This window comes from Manis javanica, chromosome 9 (genome assembly GCF_040802235.1).
Source record: "Manis javanica isolate MJ-LG chromosome 9, MJ_LKY, whole genome shotgun sequence".
Lineage (NCBI taxonomy): Eukaryota > Metazoa > Chordata > Mammalia > Pholidota > Manidae > Manis > Manis javanica.
In genome coordinates, this window is record NC_133164.1 from 55,774,903 (window position 1) to 55,797,512 (window position 22,610).

At 37.9% G+C, this 22,610-nt stretch overlaps 1 protein-coding gene across 1 annotated transcript in view; it reads right to left on the minus strand.

Moving 5' to 3' along the window:
* The window catches only part of CPB2 (carboxypeptidase B2), a 50,060-nt gene that overhangs the window by 14,226 nt on the left and 13,224 nt on the right, over window positions 1–22,610 (minus strand). The window contains exons 5-8 of the mRNA XM_017677037.3: window positions 20,214–20,315; window positions 17,686–17,790; window positions 5,633–5,743; window positions 4,208–4,301 (exon numbers count right to left, since the gene is read on the minus strand). Of these exons, the coding sequence (XP_017532526.1) occupies window positions 4,208–4,301; window positions 5,633–5,743; window positions 17,686–17,790; window positions 20,214–20,315 (412 nt within the window). The remainder of the gene's footprint in view (window positions 1–4,207; window positions 4,302–5,632; window positions 5,744–17,685; window positions 17,791–20,213; window positions 20,316–22,610) is intronic.

Genomic DNA, 22,610 nt, shown 5'->3' on the forward strand with positions numbered 1-22,610 from the left:
AAAATAGTTCTAAAATTCATATGGAACCACAAAAGACCCCAAATAGCCAAAGCAATCCTGAGAAGGAATAATAAAGCAAGGGGAATTAATGCTACCTGACTTCAAGCTCTACTACGAAGCACCGTAATGAAGACAATTTGGTACTGGCACAAGAACAGGTTCATAAACCAGTGGAACAGATCAGAGAGCCCAGATATAAACCCAAGCCATATATTGTCAATTAATATATGATAAAGGAGCCATGGATATATAATGGGGGAAATGGTAGTGTCTTCAACAGCTGGTGTTGGCAAAACTGGACAGCTACAAGCAAGAGAATGAAACTGGACCACTGTCTAACTCCATACACAAAAATAAACTCAAAATGGATCAAAGACCTGAATGGAAGTCATGAAACCATAAACTCTTAGAAGAAAACAGGCAAAAATCTCTTGAATATAAACATGAACAGCTTTTTCCTGAACACATCTACACAGGCAAGGGAAGCAAAATCAAAAATTAACAAATGGGACTACATCACACTAAAAAGCTTCTGTACAGGAAAGGACGCCATCAGCAGAACGAAAAGGCATCCTACAGTATGGGAGAATATATTTGTAAATGACATATCTAACAAGGGGTTAACATCCAAAAAATGTAAAGAACTCATACACCTCAACACCCAAAAAGCAAATAACCTTGTTAGAAAATGGGTAGAGGATATGAACAGACACTTCTCCAAAGAAGAAATTCAGATGTCCAACAGGCACATGAAAAGATGCTCCACATCGATAATTATCAGGGAAATGCAAATTAAAACCACAATGAGATATCACCTCAACACCAGTTATGATGGCCAACATAGAAAAAAAACAGGAACAACAAATGCTGGAAAGGGTGCATAGAAAGGAGAACCCTCCTACATCACTTGTGGGAATGTAAATTAGTTCAACTATTGTGGAAAGCAGTATGGAGGTTCCTCAAAAAACTAAAATAGAAATACCATTTGACCCAGGAATTCCACTCCTAGGAATTTACCCTAAGAATGCAGTTTCCCAGTCTCAAAAAGACAGATGCACCCCTATGTTTATCGCAGCACTATTTACAATAGCCAAGAAATGGAAGCAACCTATGTGTCCATCAGTAGATGAATGGCTAAAGAAGATGTGGTACATATACACATTGGAGTATTATTATTTAGCCATAAGAAGAAAACAAATCCTACCATTTCCAACAACATGTATGGAGCTAGAAGGTATTATGCTCAGAGAAATAAGCCAGGCAGAGAAAGACAAATACCAAATGATTTCACTCATCTGTGGAGTGTAAGAGCAAAGAAAAAACTGAAGGAACAAAAGAGCAGCAGACTCACAGAACCCAAGAATGGACCAACAGTTGCCAAAGGGAAAGGGACTTGGATGGGTGGGTGAGAAGGGAGGATGAAGGGAAATAAGGGGCATTACAATTAGCACACATAACATGGTGGGGGCACGGGGAAGGCAGTATAGCACAGAGAAGACAAGGAGTGATTCTATAGCATCTTACTATGCTGATGGACAATGACTGTAATGGGGTATGTGATGGGGGCTTGATAATGGGGGGAAACTAGTAACTACAATGTTGCTCATGTAATTGTATATTAATGATACCAAAATAAAAGAAAAAGAAAAAGAAAAAAAAGAAAATGGCCATATAACCCAACAAAGCCTTTAATACAAAAATAATAATAATAATTAAAAGACACTATAGTTTTATAGGAAAAGAAATTAAGGGTTTTCCACTTCATACAAGTTGCAAAACTTTGTAGTTTAACTTAACATTTTAGAAAATGAGCCGATCTGTCTCAGGAAGTTTGTGACCAGAGGTCTTCACAAAATACCCCCTGTTATAGACTGAACTCTGTCTCCCCCAAATTCCTATGTTGAAACTCTAACCTACAATATGCTATACTTAGAAATAGGGCCTTTAAGAAGGTAACTAAGGCTTAGTAAAGTCATAAAGATGGGGTTGTTGTCCTTGTAAGAAGAGGGCAGCAGACACCAGAGATGTATGCACACAGAGAAAAGGTCACGTAAGGATACAGTGAAAAGGTGGCTATCTGTGAGCCAAAAAGAGAGGCCTCAGAAGAAGCCCACCCTGCTGGGACCCTGATCTTGGACTTCTAGCCTCTAGATTGGCAATAAATATATTTCTCTTGTTTAAACCACTCAGTGTGTGGCATTTTGATATGGCAGCCCAAGCTGACTAAGACACTCCTTCACCCATTCCTATCACACACACACATACGCACACAATTTTAATACAGAGGAAGGATAAAATGAAAATAACATGAATAAGTAAACTTGATACGTCATTTCCTGTTAATAAATGAGGTGCTCCTTTAACACCTCAATGTTTAGCACCTCTGATCCTTAACCAAGTGTCATAAAAGCAAATTCTAGTTGTAGGGACAATGAAGAGATAAGATTTAATCCGTTTCTCACTGGCTTGCTTACATAGCACTGAAGAGATGCTGGGCACTTGACAAGGAAAAGGTCCTTAGAATGACTTTTTGTTTCATTTGGAACTCTCTCTTGTCTATATGCTTGCCGCTTCTGTTTCTGTTATAACTCTTGTAACATGTAATAACACAGCTCCATGCCTAAGAGGGGCTTGAGATATTTCCTGATGGCAATAACAGAATATATTTTGACTACATGGTCATTCGAAATATGTAACACTGGCTTCACCATGAAAAATATTATGTCAAGTAGAGCACCAACGGAGCCTAAAGATAAAATAAGAAGTTTCAAAGGGGAACTTATATAACTGAGGAGTGATTCTCAGACACAGAAGAATTTCAATAAATTTGAAGTCAGTCAGCCTGGCTTTATATCCTAGCTCTGTGCCCTTGAGCAACAGCTTTAACCTTTACAAGTTGGGTTTCTCCACCCATGATATGTAGATAATAAAAATGTAAACTGCTCAGCACTAAGTAACTGTCAGCTCTATTTATTCAGATCTACTTTATGTTGGCTGCTGCTTCTCTGACTCCCTGCCCAGTTATCACTGCTATGTATTCTTGGGCCTCACTGGGCACTTTTATTGGACAGTCTTAGGAATGGCTTTATGGAGCAACCACTAAGTGATTCCCTTGAGCCTGAGGCAGCATTCACTGCTCTTTTCTCTGCCTGCTTAGTACATCTGTGGCTTTCTTAGAACCATTAAATTCACTCATATATTCTATGAATCAATATTTTCTGAGAGCCCTCCATGTGCCAGGCACTGCCCTAGGTCATGGGTAAGGGTCCCTGCCCCCATGGAGCTTCTAGCCTAGAGGAGAAGGAAGTAAAGAAATCAGGTAAGTACTCTGTTGTGAGGTTTCCACATATACTCTGGGATAATGAAATGTCCCACATCATGAATTTTCAGTTCTATTTTAAAGGATGTATGTAAGATCATGTAAGATCATGTACTCAGGACTGTGTAGGGCAAAGACATGGGAAGAAGAGGGTGTTTCTGTTGTTTCAATAGCTTTGCTTCCTTGGTCCACAGAGCCACATGTACTCTTGTCCAAAAATAGAGATGATTTAAGCTCATTATTAGGCTTAGTTTTGTTTTGTAGCTGTTTCTTAAATGTAGTAACTATGAAATACAGTGGGGGAGGGTGAACTAACCCCTACCTGCCTGAGAGCAGACAACGTTCTTGAATACCTAAATCAATATTCACTGAGTACCTTACTTCACTCAAATCAAGGAATTATTAACTTCCACTGTGCTAGACAGTTTACCTTTATGATATTCATGAAAGAAAGCACTTGTTACAAAAAAGAATAGTAAGAACAAAAGAAAATGTTTTCGAACACTATGGAAGTAAACGTGTATAGATGCAGTTGAAAATGAGAGGTACTCACCCAACCCTTTGATATCCTAATGATGAATGATTTTTGTTTACTTTAGTAAGATTTTTTAACAGTCATCTCCTTATTATTCTAGAAAAGGAGAATTTTAGAATTTTGAAGCTAGAGGGACCTTAAAGAACTGGGCCAACTTCTTTATTTTAAAGATGAGGAAATGGCAGGTAGGAGAGTTTAAGATGATTTGCTGTCAACATTCAGGGCGGAAATATTTATGTTTAAATTACTTCCTGATTCAGATAGGCTCCCCTCTAATTAGTTTGAATTAATGAATTTATTAGTATCACCTTTTAAATGAGTAGACATTGCTAGAAATAAAGCAAACACCCTACCACACCAATGTTTGGAAGCAAAGTTCCTGTTCAGGTCTGTTCCAATGCAACGATTATTTTCATGAAAAGAACGGTTCTTTCTCCACATTCGATCCTAAATAAACAAAATATAGATAACCAGGGTGGCTATGTTTGTCACTCAGGCAAAGACACAAGTTTAAAATATTAAGTGGCCAGGGCTGTGGCGCTCTCTTGCAACACCATTACTTCATCCTGACCCTGTCTTCCCAGTATTTCTTTCTCACAGCCCCTGTCTCTGGCCAGGTCTCTGTCATGTTCCCAGAAACCTTTTAGTTTGAGCCATGTTATGGTAATTTTTTCATCATTCTTTCTCACAGCCCCTGTCTCTGGCCAGGTCTCTGTCATGTTCCCAGAAACCTTTTAGTTTGAGCCATGTTATGGTAATTTTTTCATCAGTTTTGACCTATACACATAAAAATCTCATTTGATTTTACTAGGCCTCTTATAGGATTTTAATTTTCTTTCCTTTAAATTCATATATCAGAATGCATTTCTGTTAAAATACAAGTTCAGTTAGAATGCAGTTCTAAATCTTGCAATTGATAGTTTACAAATCAAAATGCTGTTCAAACAATCCCTAGTAAGAATGAATGTGCAGTGTGCAGCATTGGTAGCTAATGTCACAAATGAAGATGCTACCAGAGATTGTGCACCTCCTGGTGAGAGAATACACTATCATGATGAAGTCATCTTGGCAAAAAGAGTCAAACTTAATCTGATTAAGCCTCTACAATCCAAATACCAAGTTTTAGAAAATGCAAAGGACAGAGTAATGTTAAACTGCAACATGGTAATATAATTAGCAAATCCAGACAATGGGAAATAATAAATCAATGAATAAATTGCAAAGAAAAGGAGATAAATAGAGAGAAATGGAAGGAGAACCTATAAGTTAAAATAGAATTAAAAGACATATAAACCTATCACAGCATAATGAATTGATTTGGATCCTGAATCAAAGAAATAAACTTATTTTAAAGTTAAGATACAGTTGCAAAAATTTAAATGCTGATTGGACAGTTTGCATTCAGTAATTATTATTAACTGTTAGATATACCTGTACTGTGATTATTTTTAAAGAGCTCTTTTAGAGTTGCATCCTTAAGTATTTATTGATGAAATGATATGGTGTCTGAGGTTTGCTTCAAAATAATGTGCCTAAGGTAGAAGTGGGTTAGGGATACAAATGAAAAAAACACTGTCCATGAGATGATTCTTGATGAAGCTGTGTATGAGCACATAGAAGTTTACTATACAATCATTTCCACTCACATGTTTGATATTTTCCATAATAAGAATTAAAAGTATATATTTTTAAATAAAAACATTTTAAATCAAATAATTCATTCTGTGCATCCTGTAACCCAAAATTGGGTAAGTTTTACTTTCTTTGCATTCACCTACCTTTTTCCATGTGTAGTCATAACCATCCACATTAACTACTGGCATAACATAGAAATCCATGTGCCTCAGAAGATTGTAATACAGATTTTCTTTCTCATGAATTTGAGTTACCTACAAATTAAAATCAACTATGTTTTAAAATATCTCTTTACAGTCCTACTAAACTTAATCTTTTTCTTTGAATGATTTTCTTTTTTTTTAGAAGTCACTTAGAATATTTACATTTTCAAATGTAACTTTCAGGAAGAGCATTAATTCCTAAAGAGACTGAACTTAAGAGTACATGCTGCCAAGTGCTGGCACAGGCCTTGGACACAGGACAAACGGTCTTCCTACTTAATGGAGGCAGAAAAAGAACAATTTATTTTCTATAATTTCCTCCAAGAAACAAAGGAATTAAGCCATAAATCTTACTATAAAGATTAAAGAAAACAAAATCTAGATAGTTAAGCTCCTTTTCAATAGTCTGTATCAGAACTTGAACTAACTTTGTTTTCTGCCCGGATATGACTAGATGATATTTTCTATATTTCACTTATAACTTGTAGAGTTAAAGTTTTGCTAGAATCAAGTGTGTTTCCCAAACATTAGGTCATTTGGTTTTAAAATCAGTGAGTTTCCTGATAGGCAGCATCTGACACTGCTCCTCTTTGCTTCACACTCATACCCAGTTTAGGGTTACATATTTCAACATGATCCAAGAACATATATATTCTGATGACTAACAAGTTCACTACAAAATGACCAAATATAGGAGTAGGAGTACTACAAAGACAAATTTCAGTTGGTTTAATCATTTCATCTAGGACTAAGCTTTGGTATAAAATCTTCATTGTGACAAGATTGCTACATTTTAATTTGTGGATTGGTTTGCAGTTATTTTTTGCTTTAAACTTTACTCAAAAGACTTTGTTAAGAATTACTTTTTTCATTATTCACAGAAGGAAAAATGTCTTTGAAATCTTAACTTTGCTATAGCTAAAACTTTATCATATTTTTCTTTAAATATTTGAAATATCATACCCATATTTCCCTAGAACAACCATGACTCATATTCAAATTCTCTGTCATGGATAACCACTTATGAAATATGGAAGAAAAGAAAGCAAAAGTACAAGTTGTTTTTTCATCTATTGTGTGTCAGAAATAAAAGCTTAATGAGAAGGAGGCAGATGGTACAGAAGGAGAGAAACAATCTTTTCAGTAGTTGAGCAATGAGTGAATACATTTTTATGCTAAAAATTTGTAAATTTATTTTGGAGTCATTTTTCAGTAATAAAATGGTGTTCATTCTGAGAAAAAGATTAGGAGATCTTATTTTTTTCAAAGTAATAAAGCATTTATCATTTTCATGTCTACAGTGTTTGCTGAACTTTTAACAGGTGTGGCATTGCAGTTCGCTTTGTCTGCTTCCTACCTACCTTTACCAGTGGTTGGATGGAAGTCTTCTAGTAGAAAGTTAGGCTTTGAGAGATGGTCAGTGTTAGCCCTGGAATTTCTCTTCTAGTTAGCGGGGCTCCAAACAGAAGGGTAAGTGAGGGCTGGAATATGCCAAGCCCTACCTTCATGTGGGGCTGCTGCTGAAATTTTAGAGGAAGGGTTGCCTATTTTCTTTAACAGCTCTATTGAGATACATTTCACATATGAGAAAATTCACCATTTTAAAGAATATAAGTCAGTGGATTTTAATATTTTCAAAGAGTTGTGCAACCATCAACACCATCTGATTTCAGAACATTGCCATTACCTGCCCTCCCCCACAAAATCCCTTTACATATTAGGAGTTTCTCCCCTTCCTTCTTTCCCCACTTCTCCCAACTTCTGGTAACCTCTAATCCATTTTCTGTGTCTGTGGATTGGCCCATTTTAGACATTTCATATAAATGGAATCATAAAATATGGGACCTTTGTGTCTGGCTTCTATCACTTAGCATAATGTTTTCAAGATTCATCCATGTTGTGACATGAATCAGTACTTAATTGCTGAGTGATATTCCATTGTAAGGATATATCACATTTTGTCCACTCATAAATTGATGGATATTTGTATTTTTTTCACTTCTTGACTATTATGAATATTTGCAAACAAATGTGTTCAGTTCTCCTGGGTGAATATACCCAGGAGTGGAATTGCTGGGTCATATGGAAACTCTTTGCTTAACCTATTGAGTTTTCCAAGGTGGCTGAGCCATTTTACAATCCCAACAGCAAGGATGAAGGTTACAATTTTCCACATCCTTACCAAACCTTGTTATTATCTGTCTTTTTTAAATTTTAGCTATTCTGGTGATTATGAAGTAATACCCGATTGTGATTATTATTTGCGTTTCCATAATGACTATTCATGTACATCTTTTCATGTATTTATTGGCTATTTGTGTATCTTCTTTGGAGAACTTTTAAAGATATTTTGCCCATTTTTAAATTAGATTATTTGTCTTCTTATTGTTTATTTGTTAAATAAACAAGCCCCTTTTATATATACAATTTGCAAATTTTTTCCCCTTTCTTTGGGTTGCCTTTTCACTTTCTTGGTTGTGTCTTTAGAAAGCATAAAGGTTTTTCATTTTGGTAAAGTCCTGTTTATCTCTTTTTGTTGTTGCTTGTGCTTTTGGCGTCATATCTAATAAATCATTGCCTAGTCTAAAGTCACAAAGATTTACTAATCCTTTGTTTTCTTCTAAGAATTTTATAACTTTAGCTTTTAAATGTAGGCTTTGGACACATTTTGAGTTAATATTTTGAGTTAATTTTGAGTATATGGTACAAAGCAGGAGTGCATGTGTATATCTAGGTGTTCAAGCAAAAGGGTGCCTTCTTTGATCCTGTGAAAAGGCACCCTTTGGACTAGTATTGGGCCTGCCTAGGTGCATATTTAAAGGATATGAGGGTCCAGAGTGAATAAGATTGGTGATGCTCTGAGGAGCAACTGTAGAATTAAACCAGAACCTTCAGGGCAGAGGTTTAGAGAAAGGAAGGATAGAAGGAAACTGTGCAACCAAGGGACTTCCCAGTGCCTGTAAGAGAAGGGGACCCCTGATGGAAGGCTGGCCTGAATGCATTAGCTAGGAAATGCTACAGTATCCTCAAGTCTTTGGGTATTTTCCCAATTAGCTAAAGGTTAGATTGGATTATACTTGGTAATTGGGCAAACCTGTGTTCCTTTCTAGGCATTGTAGAGAAATAATATTATTTCTTATTAAAATATTTACAGATTTGACATTTATCTAGTTATTTAAACTTCAAAAGCATACAACCTAGATATCCAATCATGTCACTGAAATATATAATCTCTAAAATTCTGTTAGTCTTACAATTCTGACTGTGTTTTAAGACTCAATTTTTAAATAATTTAATTCAATTTAAAATTTTGAATTCACTCAGAATGATGACAAGAGTTGGAGGGGAATAAAGAAACATGAGCCATCTTTCAGGGAATTATCTGGAGGCCAATAGATGACAATAATAAGAAACGACAAAAATTGTTCAATCATATCAGATCATGAGTTTTGGGGAAGACAGAGAGCAAAGGCAATATGTATTAGAATAGGAGAATGTTGATGCACTCCTGGTCCCTTGATATGTGGAGATATGAAAGAAGAAGCAGCCCCTCTACTTGATGAAACCACTATGAAGCTATGTGCTTTGCAAATCACGTGTCAGCTAAGGTGAGGAATAGCAGAAGGAATGTTTTGGAGGCCCAGAGGTTGTACAGTGTCAACTTTCTGTGCAATAAATGAAAGCTTTCTAGGCAGAGGTTCAGAGGGAGGTTAGAAGTGAGAAAGGCCAATTGGTAGACAAACTTCTGACCGAGGTGTGGTAGTCAACACATGTTCATTAAGCTCCTGTGACATGTCAGACCCTGTGCTGCATTTGGCCTGTGTGACGCAGTCATGAGCAAGTCAGCCTCAGCCCCTGCCTTTGCAGAAGTGGAAAGGAGTTAAATTTGGCCTCTAGAGGATGAATGAGAGGCATAGGTAGAAATGACTGGCTTCAAGTTCCCCAATGTGTAGAATAAGGGGTTTCCCCATGGAAGCTCTGTGCAGCTTCTTGTGTACCTTGTCCTGTGCATCTGTTCCATCAGATGTTCATCTGTATCCTTTATCACATCCTTTTAAAATAAATGGATCAACAATAAATAAACTGTGTCTCTGAATTTTGTGAGCTGCTCTAGCATATTAATCATACCTGAAGAGGGGGTCATGAAAACCATTGATTTATAGCTGATTGGTCAGAAGCACAAGTAACAACCTGGACTTCCAATTGGCATCTGATGTGGAGGGCAGTTTTATGTGACTGAGCCCTTACACTGTGGGGTCTGATATTATCTCCAGGTAGACAGCGTCAGAATTCAGTTAAGTGGTAGGACCCTTGCAGAATGAGATTAAAAGAGAAAAATGGGAGTAATGTAGTAGGTTTTCTTTAGAGACTTAAAAGCTAAGATTTCAATTCATCTTTGGGTGCTTTACTTTTTAAATATAAAATCTACCCACCCAAAATTTTTTAAAGCTAAATATTTTATTTTATTTTTCCTCATATAGTTCGAATCATTATGAATGATGACCTAGATGCCAGGTGACCTAGATTAGTTTTAACCAGGCAAGGATACAGCTACTTATATGTCCATTTAAAAATTGCTTCTTGAGGATTAAAGATGGCAGCATGAGAGGAGAGACAGAGGCTTCCTCCTAAAACTGGATACAATTAGAAAATTTAATTGGTGCAACTAATCCCGAGAGAGCAGCAGGAAAGAGGACGGCGTCAGACTGCACACACTTGGAGAAGAGAGCAGACCTCACCGAACGGGGTAACGTACCAGAGCTGTGGCTCTGCAGGACCCGAGCCCTTCCCCTACCCTAGCTCACCAGCGGGAGGAAGACAAATGGAGCAGGGAGGGAGTGGAAGGCTTAGGACTGCTGAATACCTAGCTTCGGAGATCTGCTCTGGGAGCACAAACCTACATTTCATGGTGCATTCATGAGACTTGCATGACTACCGGGTTGGAAAGTTAATGCAGGCAGAGTTCCTGAGGAGACTGGGATTCTGGACGCTGGTGGAAAGCAGGGATCCATATCTGGCTGCTCTGGGACAAAACTTATACCTGTGTGCCCAGCCCACTGCCTCAGGCAGTGGAGACAGGCACAGGAGCCAGGAGGCAGGGAACAGCTCTTTCCTACCCCCAGTACCGCTCCACTGTGACCCCTGACATTGCTTCAGGGGCTCAGCAGCTCCAGAATAGAGCTTCTGGACACTAGAGGGCGCTATATACAAACATGAAACGCCAAAGGAACCTTGTCCAGAGTAAAATTGTTAATGCAACTCCCGAGAAAGATTTAAATGATATGGACCTCGTGACTCTTACTGAAAGGGAGTTCAAAATAAAAATCATCAACATTCTAATGGAGGTATGGAAAGACATCCAAGAACTCGGGAATGAATTCAGGTCAGAGATCCAATCGTTAAAGAACACAATGGAGGGTAGTAAAAGCAGGTTGGATACGGTGGAGGAGACAATAAATGAAATAGAAACTAGAGAAGAGGAATACAAAGAAGCTGAGGCACAGAGAGAAAAAAAGAATCTCTAAAAATGAAAGAATATTGAAAGAACTGTGTGACCAATCCAAATGGAACAATATTTGCATTATAGGGATACCAGAAGAAGAAGAGAGAGAAAAAGGGATAGAAAGTATCTTTGAGGAGGTAGTTGCTGAAAAATTCCACAATCTGAGGAAGGAGATAGTCTCTCAGGCCATGGAGATCCACAGATCCCCCTACACAAGGGACCCAAGGAAGACAACAGCAGACACATAGTAATTAAAATGGGAAAGATCAAGGATAAGGATAGACTGTTAAAAGCAGCCAGAGGCAGAAACAAGATCACATACAAAGGAAAGCCCATCAGACTAACAACAGACTTCTCAACAGAAACCTTACAGGCCAGAAGGGAGTCTCATGATGTATTTAATGCCATGAAGCAGAAGGGCCTGGAACCAAGATTACTTTATCTGGCGAGATTATCATTTAAATTTGATGGAGGGATTAAACAATTTCCAGATAAGCAAAAGCTGAGAGAATTTACCTCTCACAAACCATCTCCGCCATCTATTTTGGAGGGACTCCTATAGATGGAAGTGTTCCTAGGGGTGGATAGCTGTCACCAGAGGTAGTAAAATCATGGTAGGGAGGGTGGAACAGCTGATTATGAGGCAAATGCAAAATTAAATTGACTATCCCCAAAGCTAATCAAGGGATAGAGAAAAAGTATATAATCTGTTACCTAATATATAAAGAATGAAGGAAGGAAAAAAGAGGAGAAACAGAAAAGAACCTTCAGATTGTGTTTGTAACAGCATACTAAGTGAGTTAAGTTAGACTCTTAGATAGTAAGGAAAGTAACCTGGAACCTTTGGTAACCACAAATCTAAAGCCTGAAATGGCAATAAGTACATACCCATCGATAATCACCCTAAATGCAAATGGACTGAATACACCATTCAAAAGACATAGAGTCACTGAATGGATAAAAAAACAAGACTCATCTATATTCTGCTGACAAGAGACTCACCTCAAACCCAAAGACATGCACAGACTAAAAGTCAAGGGATGGAAAAAGATATTTCATGCAAACTATAGGGAGAAAAAAGCAGGTGTTGCAGTACTAGTATCAGACAAAATAGACTTCAAAACAAAGAATGTAACAAGAGATAAAGAAGGGCATTACATAATGATAAAGGGCTCAGTCCAACAAGAGGATATAACTATTATAAATATATATGCACCCAACACAGGAGTACCAGCATATGTGAAACAAATACTAACAGAACTAAAGGAGAAAATAGACTGCAATGCATTCATTTTAGGAGACTCAACACACCATTCACACCAAAGGACAGATCCACCAGACAGAAAATAAGTAAGGACACAGAGGCACTGAACAACACACTAGAACAGATGCACCTAATAAACACCTATAGAACTCTACACCCAAAAGCAACAGGATACACATTCTTCTCAAGTGCACATGGAACATTCCCCAGAATAGACCACATCCTAGGCCACAAAAAGAGCCTCAGTAAATTCAAAAACATTGAAATCCTACCAACCAACTTTTCAGACCACAAAGGTATAAAACTAGAAATAAATTGTAAAAAGAAAACAAAAAGGCTCACAAACACATGGAGGCTTAACAACATGCTCCTAAATAATCAATGGATCAACAACCAAATTAAAATGGAGATACAGCAGTATATGGAAATAAATGACAACAACAACACAAAGCACCAACTTCTGTGAGACACAGCGAAAGCAGTCTTAAGAGGAAAGTATATAGCAATCCAGGCATATTTAAAGAAGAAAGAACAAACCCAAATGAATAGTCTAACGTCACAGTTATCAAAATTGGAAAAAGAAGAACAAATGAGGCCTAAAGTCAGCAGAAGGAGGGACATAATAAAGATCAGAGAAGAAATAAACAAAATTGAGAAGACTAAAACAATAGAAAAAATCAATGAAACCAAGAGCTGGTTCTTTGAGAAAATAAACAAAATAGATAAGCCTCTAGCCAGACTTATTAGGAGAAAAAGAGAATCAACACACATCAACAGAATCAGAAATGAGAAAGGAAACATCACGACGGAAATACAAAAAATTATTAGAGACTACTATAAAAACCTATATGCTAAGAACCTGGAAAACCTAGGAGAAATGGACAACTTCCTAGAAAAATACAACCTTCCAAGACTGACCAAGGAAGAAACACAAAATCTAAATAAACCAAATACCAGCAAAGAAATTGAAGCGGTTATCAAAAAACTACCCAAGAAAAAAATCCCTGGGCCAGATGGATTTACCTTGGAATTTTATCAGACATACAGAGAAGATATAATACCCATCCTCCTTAAAGTTTTCCAAAAAATAGAAGAGGAGGGAATACTCCCAAACTCATTCTATGAAGCCAACATCACCCTTATACCAAAACCAGGCAAAGACTGCACCAAAAAAGAAAATTACAGACCAATATCCCTGATGAATGTAGATGCAAAAATACTCAATAAAATAATAGCAAACCAAATTCAAAAATATATCAAAAGGATCATACACCACGACCAAGTGGGATTCATCCCAGGGATGCAAGGATGGTACAACATTCTAAAATCCATCACCATCATCCACCACATCTACAAAAAGAAAGACAAAAACCACATGATCATCTCCATAGATGCTGAAAAAGCATTCGACAAAATTCAACATCCACTCATGATAAAAACTCTCAGCAAAATGGGTATAGAGAGCAAGTTCCTCAACATAATAAAGGCCATATACAATAAACCCACAGCCAACATCATACTGAACAGCGAGAAACTGAAAGCTTTTCCTCTGCAATTGGGAACAAGACAGGGATGTCCACTCTCCCCATTGTTATTCAACATAGTACTGGAGGTCCTAGCCACAGCAATTAGACAAAACAAATAAATACGAGGAATCCAGATTGATAAAGAAGAAGTCAAACTGTCACTATTTGCAGATGACATGATATTGTACATAAAAAACCCTAAAGACTGCACTCCAAAACTACTAGAACTGATATCAGAATACAGCAAAGTTGCAGGATACAAAATTAACACACAGAAATCTGTGGCTTTCCTATACACTAACAATGAGCCAATAGAAAGAGAAATCAGGAAAACAATTCCATTCACAATTGCATCAAAAAGAATAAAATACCTAGGAATAAACCTAACCAAAGAAGTGATAGACCTATACCTTGAAAACTATAAGACTCTTAAGAGAAGTTAAAGAGGACACTAACAAATGGAAACTCATCCCATGCTCTTGGCTAGGAAGAATTAATATCATCAAATGGCCATCCTACCCAAAGCAATATATAGATTTGATGCAATCCCTATCAAATTACCAACAACATTCTTCAATGAACTGGAACAAATAGTTCAAAAATTCATATGGAAACACAAAAGACCCCAAATAGCCAAAGCAATCCTGAGAAAGAAGAATAAAGTGGCGGCGATCTCACTCCCCAACTTTAAGCTCTATTACAAAGCCATAGTAATCAAGACAATTTTGTACTGGCACAAGAGCAGAGCCACAGACCAGTGGAACAGATTAGAGACTCCAGACATTAACCCAAACATATATGGTCAATTAATATTTGATAAAGGAGCCATAGACATACAATGGGGAAATGACAGTCTCTTCAACAGATGGTGCTGGCAGAACTGGATGGCTACATGTAAGAGAATGAAACTAGATCATTGTCTAACCCCATACACAAAAGTAAATTCAAAATGGATCAAAGACCTGAATGTAAGTCATGAAACCATAAAACTCTTAGAAAAAAACATAGGCAAAAATCTCTTGGATGTGAACATTAGCGACTTCTTCATGAATATATCTCCCTGGGTAAGGAAAATGAAAGCAAAAATGAACAAGTGGGACTATATCAAGCTGAAAAGCTTCTGTACAGCAAAGGACACCATCAATAGAACAGAAAGGTACCCTATAGTATGGGACAATATTTTCATAAATGACAGATCCGATAAAGGCTTGACATCCAAAATATATAAAGAGCTCACACTCCTCAACAAACAAAAAGCAAATAATCCAGTTAAAAAATGGACAGAGGAGCTGAACAGACAGTTCTCCAAAGAAGAAATTCAGATGGCCAACAGTCACATGAAAAGATGCTCCACATTGCGAGTTATCAGAGAAATGCAAATTAAAACCACAATGAGATATCACCTCACACCAGTAAGGATGGCCACCATCCAAAAGACAAACAACAAATGTTGGTGAGGTTGCGGAGAAAGGGGAACCCTCCTACACTGCTGTTGGGAATGTAAATTAGTTCAACCATTGTGGAAAGCAATATGGAGGTTCCTCAAAATGCTCAAAATAGACTTACCATTTGACCCAGGAATTCCACTTCTAGGAATTTACCCTAAGGATGCAGCACTCCAGTTTGAAAAAGACAAAGGCACCCCTATGTGTATTGCAGCACTATTTACAATAGCCAAGAAATAGAAGCAACCTAAGTGTCCATCAGTAGATGAATGGATAATGAAGATGTGGTACATATACACAATAGAATATTATTCAGCCATAAGAAGAAAACAAATCCTTCCATTTGCCACAACATGGATGGAGCTAGAGGGTATTATGCTCAGTGAAATAAGCCAAGTGGAGAAAGACAAGTACCAAATGATTTTACTCATATGTGGAGTATAAGAACAAAAGAAAAACTGAAGAAACAAAACAGCAGCAGAATTACAGAACCCAAGAATGGACTAACAGTTACTAAAGGGAAAGAGACTGGGGAGAATGGGAGGGTAGGGAGGTATAAGGGCGGAGAAGAAGAAAGGGGGTGTTATGATTAGCATGTTTAATGTGGGGGGTGGGGCAAAGGGGAGCGCTTTGCAACACAGAGAAGACAAGTAGTGATTCTACAGCATCTTGCTATGCTGATGGACAGTGAGTGTAATGGGGTTTGCGGGGGGGACTTGGGGTAGGGGAGAGCCTAGTAAACATAATGTTCTTCAAAAAAATAAAAATAAATAAGTTTAAAAAATTGCTTCTTGACTATGTTGACTTGGGCTACATAAATCAGATTCACGTTGTTGGGGCAGTTACCTGACTGTTAGGTTTTTGAGCTGAATCTTGTTTCCTATTGTATTTCCAGTGTCTGGAACCTCGAATTTCATCTTGCAAAGGTTTGGCAAGTGTGTGAGGTACAGAATAGCAGGTGTAATAAGAGGGAAAAAAGTGTCGATTTGGGAAGGACAGCTATAAGAGACAACATCACCAACATGAATTAGAGTCAGTATGAATTGGAGTTACTTCCTGCTCTTTCTGGGTTTGGTGATAGAATGAAAAATAGATGTTCTTTCTCTCTTGCTTTGCATCTCTTCCTCCCACTGACTGCTGACATGTTGGTCTTAGACCACAAATTAAGAAACTCTAACTTAAGAGAATGTGGCCTGAGCTGTTTTTTGAAATGCATTTTCCCAGATCATATCTTAGAATTCTTAAGTTAACATCTCTGGTGGTGAGGCTTGGGAATCTATAATTTCACAAGCTTCCCAGATGACTTTTATACATACTAAATTTGAGAACCACAACTTCAAGCATTTAAATCACCCCAAAGATTTATGGCCTTTTCCTTCCTACATTTCTGGGGCTAAACATTGGAAGATAATTAAAAAAGATGTAGTTGTATGTTTATAAGAAGAAGAAAGAACTGAAACAATTATTTAAATTGAGTACCAACTAATTTCTTTTTCTTTTGATTTGAATTATCCAGACATCTTTTGCCATATTCTGCCCTTGGAAATTGAACATAAAGTATGAAATTACAGAGCAGATCATATTTCTCATATGTCATATTAGGAGATTTTGTCCCTGAAGAAGTCCTTGGAATCAAAAAACCCATTATAAGACAAAGAGTATGCCATAAAAGTAAAAATTATAATGACTATAAAGCTCTTTAATAAATGAAAACAGTAAAAATTATCCTTCAGATCCTATAAAATGGGAATAGATGTCCTCTCTACTGATTTATACAAAAATCCATTGCCAATGGAAAAATAATTTAAAATATGTGTCCTGATGATGATGGTTATTGTTGTCTCTGTATTCGTAGACACACAATTACACAAAGTAGATGTGTTAGGAAATTAAGAGATTGCCACTTAGATTGATCTGTCATAACAAATGAGGTATATCTAAGGTAAAAATATTTCTGCCTCTGCTAGGTCTTGTCAAATACTACCTTAATTTGCCTTACCATCTTCTCTACCCTACCAATGGGAGCTGCAGCATCCGTGACCCTACAGAGAAGTTCCCAGCCTCTACTGGTAGTTCCCAACTACCTTGACCAAATGGGAGAGTTCCCAATTAACCAGATCCTTAACACAGCCCAGAAGTTAGAAGGTCCTTCCCCGAGCTGGGCAGTTTCATTCATTATAGGTAATGGATTCTGACACATGTGGTCTTAGGCCATATATTAAGAAATGCTAGCTTAAGAGAATGTGAATACTTACATAGCCAACAAACCATAGGCAGAAAGCAGGAGAGATCCATTCTCTGGCGTGGACTCCACAGTCAATCCACATCGTATTTTTGTCTGTTTTTTCTTTTCTGGAAACCTGCCCAAAGAAAACCAAAAACAATGAAAGGAAGCCTCAGGATAATAACCTCCATTTATATAGTACTTATATTTAACCCTTCGACAAATCTATGAAGTGCACATTATTTTCTGTACTTCTTTGAGGATTCTCAAGGGAAGTTAAAAGCTGTAGAGACTAAAGCTCAGGTGACCCAGCTGCTGAAAGTCAGGACTGTGGTTTGAGGCCAAGACTTTTGATTCAAAGCTCTTTTTATTCCCCCACTCTTCACAAGTACCAGGTCGTAGCAGTGCACACGTGGGCATGTAGAAGCAGAGACCGGAGAACTAGTACTTCACACCAGTTTGACACTTCAGTTGGGAGTTCATGAGTAGGTGCTGGGGGGCAGCTTTCTGTGGGAGATTGCTGAACACAGAAAGATTTGAGAAAAGGAACCCAGTGGTGCCAAAAAAAACTTGGATTCCCTCACCATTTTCCTCAGGGGGTGCACTTTTGAAATGCAGACTATTTCCCCATTTCACACAAAAAGAAGCACACATCTAACTTCACACAAACTTCTTACCAACAGGTCTGGAGACAGAGGCCTTGCTCTGACTCGCAGGGTTGGGGTGGGGACGGGGGTGGGGGCCCAGTGCAAGCTGCCATCTCTGTGCAGTAACAACTCCCCACCTTTCTTGAGCAATAGCCTTTGATGCCATCAGAAGGATTCTTGGAAACACCTCCGAACAAATGAAACATAGTTCATTTGCCTTTAAAAATTAGTTACAACACAATTTTAGGGTATGGAGGGAATGGAGAAGAGTGTTGTAAACCAAACAGATATATGGGGTTAAAATTCCAAAACAAAAACAAGAGAGAGTCCGATTTTCAGATTGCCCTCTATGCCACCCTGGGAGGTTTTTTCTACTTTTTCTTCTAGTTATTTACATTATTAGATGCTCACCCCGACTAGTATAGTTACTATCTATCAACATAGAAAGATACTACAGAATTATTGACTATATTCTCTATGCTGCACTTTTCATTACCCCAGAGACTCACATGATGAATTTATATTACGATCGAGATTTTATTCCTTTTTACCCCTTTCACCTATTTCATCCATGTACCCCAACCCCTTCCCCATGGTAACCACCGATCACTTGTCATTGTCTGTGAGTCTACTGTTATTTTGCTTGTTTTGTTTTGTTTTTAGATTTCACTTAAAAGTGAAATCATATGTTATTTGTTTTTCTCTACCTGGCTGATTTAATCTATTCAATTTAAAAGAAAATCTTTAGTTGTCTGGACTAGTTGCCTTACTTGACCCTCTGTCTAACTGTGCTGAGCAAACTCTTCGTATGGGTAATGACACTGGAAAGATGGAGGAACTCATCTTTATGTGCAGATCCTTGGTCAAGTACAAGTGGGAATAAAGCAGGAAGCGTGGTTTTCCAACCTGTACATCAAGGTCTCAGGAACACAAGTCTCAAAGATTATACACAGCAGGCTGAAAGCAAATGTCATAGGTGGTTACGCCATGATGATATGATCCAATCTGACTGGCCAACTCAGTCACTCAGAAATTCCAATGTTTCATATGTCTTCCATGAGTTTGCACTGTAAGTTCTTGTCAGAACAGATTAAAACCCAGGAATTCTGACTTAAAATAGTGCTTTGGATGACCAAAGAGGCTCACCTATTACAACTTAGATAGATAATGTCAGAAGTATGTGTAAATTAAATGTTACTAAATCAGATGTATTCTTCCAATGCTTAACTTTTTTCTGGATTTTTTTTTTTTAGGGGAGAGAGAGTGGTTAAAAATAGAACTGTAGATTTAGAAACTAATAGGGACAAATTTGCATGGGTTCTTGGCTCCCAAAAATTCTTCTGTGACCATATCCAGTGACTTTTACTAAGGCCAGTTTATTCAACTGAAAGTAAATAACCAAATGGACATTGATTAGAGCAGAAGCTAGCATATCGGCCTTGCTGCCAAGCATTGCTCTGGCTCCTATCCTTCCCTGGGTTTGGTTGTTCAGCTCTGTCTTTGGTTCCACAAATTGTGTTTGTGTCAGTATTTATCCAATAGCAGGTTTTTCTTCTTTTATTTTAATTATTTGTTAATTTGCCTAAGTTAGTCAGTCAGAGGTGGTGGTGGTGGTGGTGTGAAGAAAACAGACTTGATAAACAACCCAAACCACTCCCCTCATTTCATGAAGTGAAGCACTGAAGCTCAGAAAGACTAAGTGGCTTATCTATGTCACATAAACCGAGACAGGGTTAACTCCAAAACTGGGATTTCCACTTTTAGACCAATATTACATTAGTAAAGGAAAAAAAAGTATTAACCAACCCTTAAGTAGTTGGATATTAAAGCTGAGAAATAGTTATAATAGAATAGTTATAATAGATTAACACATTCTCCAGTCAGGAGATCGATGACTCTCCCCACAGCATACCTTTAAAACATAAAGTGGGCGTTTCTCATATGAGGATCCAATGTGGATTTTTTCGACTCTATCAGGATACCGCTCAGTTATAACTTCCATCCAAGAATAAATCTGTCAAAAGGGAAATCAGCAGTCACTGAGCAAGCTCAGAGCACTTCACTGATCAAAGGAAGCAGACAACTTCTTCAAGGCAAAGAGATCTCTTAAAGACTTCGTATGTAGAAAGAATGAGGAACTGAAGTACTTGGGCCAGGGTGTTTCTTCTATTGTTTAGGAAAATCAAGAAAATTAAAGTTTTGAAAAGCATTGAGGCTTAGAGGTAGAGTAGAGAATTACTAAGGAACTTAAAACAAAGTAGAAAAGTTGATCTTTAAAGTGTGCCTCCTGAAAGTTATTTTTAAAGGCACATCACATTGAATCCCTGCCTCTATGGATGAAATCCTCTTTATCACATATTCAAGAGTTCACTTTTATATGGATTTTTTTTTTAATTCACTTTTCAAAATTAACCTAAGGAAACCCTGGGTACTGTCTTTGTACAAGATAAATGGCAGTGCCATTATTTCCCCCTAGAGACCTGTGCACTGCAGAATCTATGAAATGCTGAGGTAAAGGTGAGGACAGTCTGCAGAAAAAAGTATTCTCCTCTATCCCGAGAAAGAGTTTGATTCTGAACTTCTTTCCTTGGTGGAAGTGTAGTCATACTTGTGATTCTGTCAAGATTATTGTGGAAGGAAAACAAAAATAAAAAATTCTGTGACTAATTTTAGGCTAGCATCCACATCGAAGCAAGTGTTGATAGTGAAACTCTGTCATGTTTTAATGTGAGCCACCTTCTCAGAGGCCATTCCTAAACCAGTATGCCTTCTGAAATGGAAATGACCAACCCTTGGTCTTACTTCTGAGAACTTTTCTAGAGGTAATTTCAAAAGCAATCCTAGCTGATGGGAACTGGAGCACTACTTATCCCTGGGTTCTCGTAGAGTAGCATAACTACATTGAGTGGTATGCATGAGTGGTTGTCCTGCGCTCCTGGAAATTAGAGTGCTCCCAGAAGGCCTACCTGCCACCAGATACCAATGCTGTGGTCTGAGGTGTTGGACAGTTAGCCATCAGGCACTTCCTCCTTGGGTCTCTGTACACTGTGTTACTCTTCCGCAGCAGGAGTTCATCTGAGAGAACTACTACATTAAACTATTTTGTGTACAGCATTGATGGTTCAAGGATTTTCTCTAACAGGGGAGGTTGTGTTGTATGAAGGCAGCTTTACAGAAAAGTTCATTCATTTCACAATCTTATCTGGGGTAATGAAGGCAACATCATTTGAATAACTCTCTTCTTTGGCCATTTGTTTTTCTAGTAGATTGCATAAGATTTCCTAGTGAGACTTGCTGACAAAAGAAGCCGTCTGCCCCCAACCCCAGTAACTTTGTGGTGAGGAGTGGAGGAGGCATCAGTGCTGAAGGGGGAGGAATTGGCAGAAGGTCCTGAGGGCAAGCTTCCGTGACTTCTATGAACCTGTTAGAAAGGATTGGGGCTTGGAGAGAGGAGGGGCACAAAATATTTCTGGAATGGTATTGCTATGAACTGAATTATGTTGTCCCCAAAATTTGTAGGTGGTAGCCCTGGCCCCAGTCCTTAGAATGTGACCATATTTGGAGGTAGGCCTTTAAAGACGTAATGAAGTTATAATGAGGCTGTTAGTGTGGGCCCAAAGCTGACGTGACTGGTGTCCTTATGGGAAGTGGAGATTAGGACTGAGAGACCCAGGGATGTGCATACAGAGAAAAGGCCATGTGAGGATACATCTGCAAGCCAGTGAGAGACACCTCACCAGCCCTGCTGACACCTTGAGCGTGGACTGCCAGCCTCCAGAACTATGAGTGAATAAACTTCTGTGGTTTAAGCTACCAGGCAGGGGTACTTTGTTTTGCAGATTAATATAGTATATGGCAAAGTAATACAATCATGTATTTTTGTTCCCCCTTCCCATGTTTTTCTAACCCTTTTTTAAGGATAGGATAAGATCATTGAAGTATATTTTTAATATACTGCTCAAAGCATTCCCCTTTTCCTACCAACTTTAACACAGCATTGACATATTTATCCTCTTCATTTTGCAAATCACTCCTACCTAGCCTCTCAACTCTGGGTATTAAGTTTGCTTCTAACAGTGCTGATAATAGACACCGGAGGGGGGTGATCTGGGGGGAATAAACAGAGGCAAAGTAGGAGAGAAAAAGGAGGAGGATGCAATTTCAAGATTCCTATCAATCAGCCAAGAATATTGATTCTAGAAGCAGACTGAGTTCTGGCTTAACTAACTGGAAAGGAACAGATGCTTTTGAAGATTAAATAGAAAATTGATTCTTATAACTTAACTCTTAGATGTTTTAAAAACATGGA